Source organism: Panthera pardus, unplaced genomic scaffold (assembly GCF_024362965.1).
Source record: "Panthera pardus isolate Hobbes unplaced genomic scaffold, ASM2436296v1 HiC_scaffold_21, whole genome shotgun sequence".
Classification (NCBI taxonomy): Eukaryota; Metazoa; Chordata; class Mammalia; order Carnivora; family Felidae; genus Panthera; species Panthera pardus.
The window spans coordinates 43,677,593-43,689,866 of NW_026526777.1; the positions used below are offsets into that span (position 1 = coordinate 43,677,593).

General features: G+C 42.9%; 2 protein-coding genes across 5 annotated transcripts in view; one reads left to right on the forward strand and one right to left on the reverse strand.

Moving 5' to 3' along the window:
* Window positions 1-4,591, reverse strand: part of RGS8 (regulator of G protein signaling 8) — a 132,557-nt gene extending 127,966 nt beyond the window's left edge. Inside the window, exon 1 of the mRNA XM_019427530.2 lies at window positions 4,489-4,591. Within this exon, the coding sequence (XP_019283075.1) occupies window positions 4,489-4,543 (55 nt within the window). The 5' untranslated portion in view covers window positions 4,544-4,591. The remainder of the gene's footprint in view (window positions 1-4,488) is intronic.
* NPL (N-acetylneuraminate pyruvate lyase) overlaps window positions 4,571-12,274 on the forward strand; it is a 37,783-nt gene continuing 30,079 nt past the window's right edge. For 2 of the 4 annotated variants that reach the window (XM_019427503.2, XM_019427520.2), the window contains exons 1-2: window positions 4,792-4,898; window positions 9,246-9,331. In XM_019427503.2, coding sequence (XP_019283048.1) covers window positions 9,264-9,331 — 68 coding nt within the window. In that variant the 5' untranslated portion in view covers window positions 4,792-4,898; window positions 9,246-9,263. The other 2 variants (XM_019427511.1, XM_019427495.2) reach the window with 2 other exon arrangements.

Below are 12,274 nucleotides of genomic sequence, written 5' to 3' on the forward strand. Positions count from 1 at the left end.
GGATGAGTAGCAGTCAGACTGAAGAAGGGCCGCCCAGGCAGGTGTAAAAGCCCTGATCTTGGTAAGGACTTGGGGCTTCTGAAAAACCAAACAGAAGCCAGAATGCTATAAACGAACTCCACTGGAAAAAAGGTGCTGACAATATTCCAGGAGGTCTAAAATCCACAATCACAATAATAGCATTATTCATAATAGCCAAAAACTGGAAAGAACTCAAATGTCCACCAACCAATGGATGAATAAAATGTTGTATATCCATACAATGGAATATTGTGTGGGTATAAAAAGGGATGAAGCAGATTCCTGCTACAATATGGATGAACCTTGAAAATACTACACTAAGGAAAAGAAGCCAGACACAAAGGACTACATGATGCATAATTACATTTATATGAAATGTCCAGAACAGGCAAATCTATAAAAATGGAAAGACTAATGGTTGTTTAGAGCTGGGGGCCAGGAGGAGGAAGGGAACGGGGCGTGACTGCTAACACATATGGGTTATTGGGGGGGGGGGTCATGAAAATGTTCTAAAATTGTAGCAATGATTGCACAACTCTGTGACATAATAAAGAATATTGAACTACCATATGCTTAAAATAGGTGAATTGCATAGTATTGAATAGCATCTCAATAAAGATTAGTATTATTAAAAAATTATTGCTATTAAAAATCCGGAGTCACAGAGTCCAAGTTAAGAATGCCAATATGGAGTTACATCTCTGTTCATTTTTTTCCTTTGAGCTGGAAACCAATATGCATTCACCAAAGGGCTGAGCCAGGAGACAACTGAGCACAAGTACTCTCAAAACTGTCCCTTCCTGTGACCCAAGGGGTTCTCTGAAACGCAGCTTATGCATAGGACTTTTCTTCCCTCAAGAGACATCCTTCTACTAGTAGGCACTTAGTCTCAGAAATTAACCTATAAAAGGGAAGAGTCTTTGTCATGGGGACTAGCAATCTGTCCAACTTCTAGTCATGGCCTGCTTCCTTCTCTGAAGATCTATGGACTTTGATGCAAAAATAAACTTGTGCTTTTCTTCCAGCCCCACCGACATACCCACACAACCAGAATTTCCAGGAGTGATTCTCATACCTATAACTTGGTTGTATTCCTTTACATGGAATGCAAAGGACTGTTCTTCCTCACCATGGAGAGAACTTTCTCAGGCCCACGATGGAGAGCAACGCTTCAAGACCCAAATTCCATTCTCCTTCCTTCATGAACGTTCCCCAATGTAGCAGTATTCTGGCTGTCTACAACCCATTTCCTCTTTCCTGGTAAGGACAACTGTAACATTGTCATTTATAATAAAAACTATAAATTTGGTCTTCCATTTCTGGCACAGAGCTCCTAAAACTCTTGACATTTCCGAAGAGATGAGAGCAATGAATGTCTTTTGTTATGTTAATGAGGTGACTAGCTTTTCGAAAGCATCTTAGGATAGGGGCTGGTTGCCAAGAGAATCAATCATGTGATTAGAAGGTTGAAACTTTCTGTTCCATCCCCAACCTTCTCCAAAACTGAATCAATTACCAATGGCCAGTGATTTGATCAATACTGCCTATGTAGGGGCACCTGGGTGGCTCAGTCAGTTAAGTGTCCAATCTGCTCAGGTCATGATCTCACAATTTGTGGGTTCTAGCCCCATGTCAAGCTCTGTGCTGACAGCTCAGAGCCTGGAGCCTGCTTTGCATTCTGTGTCTCCCTCTCTCTCTTCCCCTCCCCCACTCACACTCTGTCTCTCTGTCTCTCTCTCAAAAATAAACATTAAAAAAAAATACTGCCTATGTAATGAAGCCTCCATAAAACCCCAAAAAGGAGGGCAGGCAGAGGGTTTCCAGCTGGTAAATATGGAGATCTGGGGAGAGCATACACTTGTGCTCAGAAAGGACATGGAAATTATGAGCCCTTTCCCCATCCCATGCCCTATGCATCTTTTCCACCTGGTTGTTCCCAAGTTATAGCTTTTTATAATAAGCCAGTGATCTAGTAAGTAAAATGTTTCTTTGAGTTCTATAAGCTGTTGTAGCAAATTAATCAAATCCAAGGAGGGGGTCAAAGGAACCTCTGGTTTATAGCCAATGGGTCAGAAGCACAGGTAATAGCCTGGATCTGATGTAACATCTGAAGTGGGGGTGGGGCAGGGAGGGCAGACTTCTATGACTGAACCCTTAACCTGTGAAATTTGATGCTATCTCTGGGGAGATAGTGTCTGTCGGAATTGAGTTAAACTGTAGGACACCCAGCTGGCATCAGAGAACTATTCCTTCTTAGTGAGGGGAACACCTCCCACACAGTGGAATTGGTACTAGAACATTTCAGCACCATGACAAGAAGGTAAGGGGAACCTTTCTGGGAAGGTTTCTCCAAGTCCACTCAGGAACCTGTGATAAGGCTCCACTGTCAGCACCAAGGATAGAACGTGTGGCCAGTCTGATCAATTACAGTGTACTGTATCCCCCCAAGCTCTTTTCTCCACATCACTGAGTTTCAAACTTGAATTGTAGTGAACACAATACGATGAGGAACCCCAACATATATATTTTTTTAAACAAAGCAGAGTTGAAGGGAGTAAACATCTCCAAATCCAACCCTCTTTGCCTGCAGGTAGATAAGCACTGAGCTCTGCGCTGTGGGAAAAACAAAGAAATAGGACAAACAAAGAAATAGGACAAGGTACCTGCCTTGAGCACCTCACAGTGGAATGAGGGGGCAAGAAAGAAAAGCATAAAAAGTAATGATGATTAAAGAACACTGTACAACAATAAAAGAAAGGCCACAGAGCCCTTGCCACTTATCAGACAAGTGTTAGAGGACTTCGGGCCAGCAGTGAACCTTGGCTGTCTCTCCCTTCTTCTAAGGCCTCCTCCTTGTCTAAGACTGCTCAAGTGTCAACCTCCCCCAGGAAGACTTTTCAGAAATGCTCTCCTGCCTCATCATGCCCACACACTCACCCCTCTGCCCAGATCAGAGTCTTTCCCTCCCTCAGTGTTTCATACCTTTGTACCAGCATACGTATTTTTAAAGGTAAATGTCTTCCCCACAATTCATTGGAGAGGCTGTGAGTTTCTTAAGGGCATGTAGTGGAGGCTATGATGCTCCCCCTCCACCATTCCAGCGAGACTCTTCCCCACCCCCTTTCTTTCCATAGCTTCTACCACAGGTGTCAGCCCTGTATGACCATCAAGGCTCTCCCTGCCTTCTCCCTGGGTCCCTCCCCAAGTATATTTCCTGCACCTCAAATCCAGTTTTAGCATCTGTTTCTTAGCAAACCCTAACACACTATTATAAGCCATTGCTTTGTACTACTACATATATTTAAACAGTTTATTCATTTAACATGTTGGTTTATTGGTTGACAATATTAAGCCTGATGTTCTATAACTTTTGGGTACTGAAATACTTAATTTTGCATGTATTAAAGTATGACTTTGAAAAAACTTACTAACGTCCCATTAGGATATATTCTTGTTGACATTCTTAGACAGACATAACTAGGACTTTTCCCTTCCTTTTTTGCAGGAAAACATAGAGTAGTGGTTAAAAGTATCATCTCCCGCACTACTTGAGACCAAATCACAGCTCAACTACTCATGGGCACTGTGGCCTTTGGCAAATTACTCAAACTCATTAAAATACTTTTTTTTTTTTTTTCTGATCTTTAGAATGGGATGGTGCTGAGGCACCTGGATGGCTCAGTTGGTTAAGCGTGGTACTTAGGCTTAAACAGGACTTCAGCTGAGGTCATGATCTCACCATTTGTGAGTTCCAGCCCCGCATTGGGCTCTGCACTGACAGCGTGGAGCCTGCTTGGGATTCTCTCTCTCTTCCTCTCTCTCTGCCCCTCCTCCACTTGCACTCCCTCCCTCTCAAAATAAATAAACTTAAAAAAATAGAATGGGATGATGGTTCCTCAACTGTAAAATAGGACTTTAAAAAATAGTACTCACGACAAAGGATTGTTTTATGAATTGATTAATGAATTAATTTCTGGAGCCACATGCAATGAAAGTACTTCTACAATGGGTTTAAAAGCATTTAAAATGCAAACTAGAAAGCCCTAAGGGAAATTTATTTTCCCTAAATGAATTAAGCATAGGCCATTGTCTTTTATGCAAAATTGAGGATAATTCACATTAACAAGAGAAACCTGAGGACTTGTCTATGTTTCTGATGTATTGGCACAGCATGTGACACTAGAAAGTAAACTCTTGACATTCCTACAAGTAGAGATATTTTGTTTAAAAATAATTATCCCGTTCAAAACTCTTTCAGTTGTTCTCCAGAATACGCAGGAAAGCTACCGCTTTAGAAACGAATCCAATTTTAATATCCGTTCATCACCTTTGAACATGTGGGCATGTGGGGTTGGGGCAGCAGCACCAGCCTGAAAAGCACAGACGGGATCCCCGACTGGCAGGCAGGGTTCTCAGCACGCTTCGGAACCGGCAGCCCAAATTTCAAAGCCCACAACCACGAAGTACCTGTTGCTGCCGAGCCCTGGACAGAAGTTAAAGCGAACAGGAGCCCAGGAGGCATCCGCAAGCGGTAAGACCCGCGCAGCAGAAGGGGAAGGGAGAGTTTGCCCCGCGGAATCTGGGCGCGCGTAAACACGCGCCGCGGCTCGGGAGGCGCAAGCTCGGAAGCTCGCAGTCCCGGCGCCTCGCCCACACCCCCAGGTAACGCGGAGGGAGGCTAAACTGCACATGTGCTCAGCGTCCGGGGCGTGCGGGGCGCGCGGCTCTGCGCGGGCGCGTAGGCACGTGGTGCGGGGCCGCGCGGCAGCGGAGGAGAGAAAGTCCGCGGCGGGGGCGCGGGGCGGCGCGCAGCACTGCGGCGAGCGGCAGCAGCGGCGGTGGCCCACCCGCGACCGAGGCGGACCCGGGCTTATCCGGTGAGCGCGGCCCGCGCGGGGCGGATGGGCGGACGGAAACCTGCAGCCCACCCGGGGATGGGGGCAGGGGGCCAGGGGGGCAGGGGGGCAGAGGGGCGGGGGGACGGGGATGGCCCAGAGGAGAGGGGAAGGCAGAAAAGCTGGGACGTGGGGCTAGAGGAAGTGCGAAAGCGACACGCTGCAGTCCTGGGGCAGGGGTCTGCACAGAGGGACCACTCCCCTGGATTCTTTCCGGACCGCATAGCCTTCTCCAAGGACCCTTCAGTGAGCTGAGTCAGCTGTGGAGTGGAACAGACTTTATCATTGCATTTGACCCAATGCCTTTATTTTATGGGAACTTGGTTATGTTTCTGCGTTTTGGTTTTGTTTCTTTCGTTTCTCCATTTCTTTTCTTCTTTTGCGCGTATTTCTGGAGTCATTCACCATGCCCAGAGTTGCATCCTCTGTCTCGCCCAGAGATTTTTTTTTTTAACTTTGCCCTTTTCCGAGGATTTGACTTGAATTCTTTGTACTAAGTGTTGGTGGATAGAGATACAAGATTTCAAGAGTAATAGCCTCTCCCCAGCATCTCTATTAACATTCTAAATTCGCATTGAGCCCTAGGGTGGAGAACATTCTAACCACTTGCTTTTGATACAAGCTACAAAGAATGCCAAAGCTTGACGTTGACAAGTTTATTTAAAATTTGAATGTACAAAATATCAATCATTACCTATTACAGTTTTTGTGATCTTTTGCCCCCATCTCTTCCTGGAAATTCAGCATTCACAAAGTCAGCAAATTTTGGTCTTTTCGTGTACTGCTCTGTGCAGAGACAGATTTTTTTGAAGCTGTTCCTGCTCCCTGGTGGCTGACGCTGTAGAAGAGGAGCCAAAACCACCCTGCTAATAACATGTAACATTTTTAAGGAAAAGCAAGTGTTTGAGGGAATTTTGAGGAGTAAGAAGTTGTCTTCTTCTTGGGAGATCAGGGAATGTTCTTTAACTTGTACAGTGAGTTTTAAAAGTTGTCTAGACTCAAGGGGCTGAAGTGGGAGATAGTCATTCCAGATGGGAGAACCTAAGGAAGCAGGCCAGATGGGAGAAGGCGGTTAGGAGCAACAGGGAACACTTGAGCTAGTGCCCTTCAGGCATGAAGAGATTTATACAGAGCCCTGGACCAGGAAGTTTGGCATTTCTCCTACTGAAGCCAGGGGAAGTCATTAGCATTTTCTGAGCTGGGCCAAGGCAGGCTTAGAAATGTCTGTGCTTCCAGGAGATTAACCTGGAAGCCTATGTGGATTGGAGGAGGAGAGTGGGGATTAAGGTAGGAATTCCTGACTCTGACCCCACATCCCTACAGGTTCTATGTTTTTGAGATTTTGTAACCAAATTGCATTTACATGCACTTAATTTTGTTTCTTTCAATCAAAGCCATATATAAAACTACCCATCCAAGCTTCTGATGATCCTAAGAGTATCTGTAACTGCCCTAAGTGTGAAATAAATGTAACTAAAAGCTCAGAATACAGAAGTCTAGTGTGAACAGCCTAGCACTGTTTGAATTAGACTTTTGGTGCTGACCCTAGCTCTTGAGACTGTTATCATTTGAGCCTTCTTGAGTCCCTTTGGGCCTCTTAGACCTGGGGTTGTGCCCGTTGGTCTAGATAAGAGGTAATAAAGGGTAAGTTATGAGAGAGGCAGTAAGGGGGCAGGGAAGGAAGATGAGAGGCAAGAATACTTGCTAATGTCCTGTAGCCATCTGGTGCGACTTCATACTGTACTTGCTGTGTGCCGGGCACCGTTGTTAATCACTCTACAAGAATTCATTTAATTCTCAACAACCTATGAAATATGACTACTGTTATTGACAGGAGTGAACACCGAAGCACAGAGAAGGTAAATAACACTTCCAGGCTCACCCCACTGGGAACTGGTGGAGCCAGGATGCAGACCCATGGTGTCTGACTCCAGAGCTGATGCTCCACCTCCTCCACTGTAAGGACTAAAGGAAGCAATCATAGGGGACAGGTGGCAGGTTCAGTCTGAAGTGTCCTGAGTTCAATGCTTGCAGGAGTGCCCGGTGGAGATACGCAGCAGGCATAGCGTCCATCTCCTTTAATGCACAGACATTCCTCTGGGATAGATGGGCCTATGTTATTGGCCTTGTGTTTTCCCCATGGGCCAGGTGATTACATTTGTTTCAAACCGCCCAACAGGATTTTGGTCTCATCTTCAAACTAGGACAGGGCAGAAAAATCCTAGTATCCCGTATATCACGTAAGGTTCCCCTTTATTGCCCTTCAATACAGAGCAAAACTACCTGAAGGATTTGGGCTTAATTTCAGGAGCAAGTCTTGCTAGGGACGTATCTGTAAGGGGGGGGATCACGTTGGCTTCCTATAAAAGCAGTAAATTTTGCCACAGTGTGCCCTTTCATGTCTTTGTCTTTGTTTTGTCCTGTTTCTGGCTTGAAGGGCTCACCTGAGCCAGAACTCTTGGAGGAGACAGAAAAAGTAAAAGATATGATCTTTGTAATCTGTAAAGTTTATGCTCCTATTTGGGGAAATGAGGTTAACAGTTATAAAGAGCAAGCAAAATGAAACAGTTGATAATTGTTACGTTGTGTGGGTCAACTTTAAGTATAGTGGATACTGGGCTTTTTAATGTGCCAGTGACCTCAGACCTGTAATATACCCCAACTTGTCCATTACCTATAGACATCACCGTGTTTGCTCTAAGCCAACCATGTTTTGTCTAATTGTCACCAAATACTATTTGGTTATATTTTATTTTCTTCTTCAATTTTTAAGACTTTGCATTCATGGCTTCGCATTTTTGTGTCTTACAGTTCAAAAAATAATAACAGTTCTGTAACTAGGTAAGTGGAAAAGCTGAGAGTTGAGCCAGGCAGTCAGCCTATGGAATCCAAGCTATTAACCACGATACTCTCTTGCCTCTCATTGGCTGTTTTCGACAGCCTCTTGGCTTTTTTACACTGGTGCAGACAGGTGTATTCTCTGCCAGATGGGGAGAGATCCTTTTGCCCCACATAAGTGGGGTCAGGTTGATTTTCTCAGCCATGATCACCCTGTCTGTGGAAGTCATTATCCAGCTACAATTTGAACACCTCATTCAATTACCTACATATTCATCCCTTTTTAATTGAACACAAGATGTCTTACCAGGTAACTCAGTGCAGGAAAAGCAAAGGCAAATGAAATGTATTCCCTGTCCTAGGGAGCTTGGTCTAGTGGGGGAGAGATGAATAAACAATTATGATACAGTGTACATGGTCTACTAGAGCTAGGAAAACAGGGCAAAACTAGTCAAAATTAGAATTTTCAAACATAGGTAAATCTGAAGATCATTAAGTAGATCACACAGAAGCCTTAAGACTGTAAGTGCTGGTTTTAGGTGAGCTTCTCCTTAAAAGAATGAAGATATGGAAAAACAAAAGAATGTCTCTTTTCTCCTGGCCATATTTCAATTTAAGTAATAGTATTTATGTATATATAATATATTATTTATATTATATATATTATATATCATTGTATATATTATGTATTATAATTATATATGATATATTATCATATATTATATATTACATATAACTATGTATTATATATTATATGGTATATAGTTGTAATTATTATTTATATAATTGTATATTATATAATTACATATATAAGTTATAGATTATATTATATAAATATATAATATATAATATATATTATAATTATATATTACATATGTTATATATTTTATATATATAATGTATTATATATAAAATGTATATATGTTATATATAATACATAATATATATAAATATATATAATATAAAAATATATATTGTATATTATATATAATACGTTATGTATATAATATATAGGATAATATATATAATTTTATACATATGTTTTATGTTACATATGTATAAAATTACTATTAATTAAATTGAAATATGGTCAGGAGAAAGAGATATATATATATATATATATATATATATGTATATATATGATCTCCTTGAGTTAAATTGATGTTCTTTCTTGGGCCTGCTGTCATGTACCCCCTCTCTGTGAGGTTTCAGGCTGCCTGAATCACCTGTATAGACAAAGTGGGAGGCCTTTCTGATAGTATTTTCCTGGAACACTTGTCAGCCCCCCCCCCCCCACTCCTGTCTTTAAAAATAATCTCCTTGTCTGCAAAATTAAGCTCTACATTTTACATTCTCTTCATTTGCTCTGTGTGTTTGTGTACTTGTAAGCATTTTTCACAATTTTAAACTGGGAATGGACTTTGCCTGGGAGTTTGATCATTAATTGGCATTCCTTGAAGAAGGAGAGGAATTATATTGTATGTTTTGCAGACATTTTTCAGCAGCTCAATGGCCTCCCAAAAGAAGAAACTTCAAGGTCTTGTTGCTGCAACCATCACGCCAATGACGGAGCATGGGTAACTATCACTTGGGACCTAAGGGGATCTGTTCTCATTCCAGCAACATGGACAGAAATCCTCTACACTAGCAGTCACTTAGACTGTGCACCTCTGTGGTACTGTTGCCAAATGGCAGCTTCTGTCAGTTATCCCCCCCCTGCATGGTCTCTGACCCCAAGTCAGAGAAGAGGTCTCTGTGTCACAGACTGAACAGGAAGAGAGAAGGTACAATGTGGCATCTTGCCTTTCTCCCAGCATCTGTAGCTCCAGAAAGTAAATTCTCTTTGAATTTCATCAGAGCCCTGGCTTTCCCAAATAAGGCCGGTGGAACTGGATGAGGAGAATCTCATTTTAGCAGGATTTGCTATTAGCACTGACCTGGCCCCTCTAGATCCTGTCCCTGGAAAGCTGCATGATTCCACCCCAGGCTATTCGTAGATGTGATTAAAATGCCCTCCCTTGAGGAAAGTGGGGAAGTTAGCTGCAAGGTGGACCCCTTAGTATGTTTGTAATCACATTTCAGCATTGGTTAAATGTTGGCAGCCTGCAGGAATTCGAGGTAACAACAGATGATTGCTGAGAACTCCTTACCCAAACAAGTATTTTAGCTCCTAGATGAATGTTATGGCAGGCCCTTTGCTCGGTCCTAGCAGATAACGGTCACGTGCCGTAGGTGTCCACATGCAACGTGTAACTCCTCCCCAGACATTGGCATTAACCAAAAAGGGATTTATCCACCTGGATCTAAATGCTTTTGACCTGTTAGAGGGGTCAGTCTGCCAAAAACAGTCAAAATTCTGGATTCTTAAAGCTTCTCCTTTCTTTCTCTATAAAATTCAATGGTAATTCACCTGCATGGTGGACTTACAGGTGTTCAAGTGAGGTCATCCATATGATGGTGCTCAGCACAGGGTCACTATGCACTTAGGTCAATAAGTTTGTTTGAACCACTGTTGTGGCATCAGATGGGGATGAAAAGATGATGGGGCATTTAAGATATCTTTATGCATGGCATTTTATTTTTTTGGTCTTATGTTGCTGAATTTGTAAACCTTGACCCTTCCCCTTTAAAAAAGGTGAAATTTCTTAGGATTTTGTATTCTCATTCAGAGCTGGCCATATCACAGTTTTCCCTCAGATCATTGGAGTTCAAAACCTCCATCTTCTCAGTTTCCTGAAAAATCGTCTTTAACTAGGTCTAAATCGAATTCTTGCTGAGATGGCATTTAGATTACTCAGTGATTCCTAGCAGTTTTTTTCTGTTGCTTCTCCATTTCCACAAGTTCGAAGAAAGACTGAAGTCAGCTCTTTGTGTGTTAGCCACTGTTGGCCCCATAAAACAGATAAATCATGTGACTGCATGAGCAGGCAGGATTCACTTCCTGTTATTGACTAGGATCCTGTTTGCAAGCTCAGAACACGACTACTGGTTGATGCTGCTTTAACCTTTTTAATCAGACCCCTCAGCCTAGAAGGGACCTCTTGAACAGTCTCATTTGTTCCTTTGGGACTCACTGAGAGTGTCAATGTGTTCTTCCTCCCCATTCCACTGTTTTCCCAGGACACCAAGCCCCATGTATTAGAGATAAAGGACTCTGCTTTTTTGGATCCTTCTCCACTCCCCAGTATCTCTGGCCCTGCTGTCTCCATTTCTCTATTTCTTCCTCTTCTTCAATTCTTTTCCTTTTCTAGAACCTTCACTTTCCTGATGTGTGAAATTGGGGGTGCCTGGGTGGCTCATTCAGTTAGGTGTCCAGCTCTTGGTTTCAGCCCAGGTTGTAAACTCACAGTTTGTGAAATTGAGCCCTACATCAGGCTTTGTTCTGACAGTGTAGAGCCTACTTGGGATTCTTTCTCTCCCTCTGCCCTTCCCTGCTCGCTTACATGTGCATGCTCTCCCTCTCAAAAAAATAAACTAAAAACAAAAAAAATTTTTAAGAATTAAGTTAAATTAAGGAGAGCATGGGTGGCTTAGTTGGTTAAGTTCCGACTCTTGATTTTGGCTCAGGTAATGACCTCAGGGTTCGTGAGTTCGAGCCTCGTGTGGGGCTCTGGGCTGATAGCTCTGAACCTGCTTGGGATTCTGTCTCTCCCTGTCTTTCTGCCCCTCCCCCTGCTTGTGCTCACTCTCACTCTCTCCCTCAAAATAAATACATAAACTTAAAAAAAAAAATAAAATGTATGTCAGGGCATAGCACATAGTAAGCATATAAGTTATATTAGTTCCACTGTCTTCTTCTGCCTGCCCCATCCAAGCTTTCCTGTAGGTACAAGGCAAGATTGGAGCACCCACCGAGGACAGGTGGGCATTTGCCTACTTGCCTACAGGGGAATGTGAACTTCTGACATGTTTCCAGGAGATAAAAAAAGGGTCATGTGGAATCAAATACCTGGAAATTCTGCCTGGTGACCTGACATCATGGGTGTTTCCCTAACCTGGCTCATAAAGTAAGCCACAGTCTCCATGAGTGAGAGTGGTTGAAAAAGAACTCTTCCCTGCATCCTTTTTTCTTCATAAGTCTAAGAAATACTCTGATTCAATGCTGAATGTAAGTTAAAGTTATGGAATGGGGAAGTTCTCAGAAAGAACATGGTTAGGTGAGTTTCAGTTAGAATGTCTGGGTTCTTGACCCCCACCCCCCCAGCTTTACCACCAACTAGCTGTCTGACCCCAAGGAGGTCTTGTCACGTGTTAAAAGTTCTCTTTCATATTCTGTAAAGAGAGGGAGTTCAGCCATATCCTCTCCAAAGCCCATTAAAATTCAAAGAGTCTTCTCTGGTGCTATGTCATGAGGGATACTGCAGTGGTCCCGTAAGAATGTGTAAAAGCACCTGTAACCCCAGTCCAGCCTGCACACTGTAGCACAGTGAGCTTCCTCATAAATAAATCTGATTACGTCCTCTTTAAGAATCTCTGCTGACTCCCTTTTGTCTAAGCCTTACTGCTTATCCACGGACTAT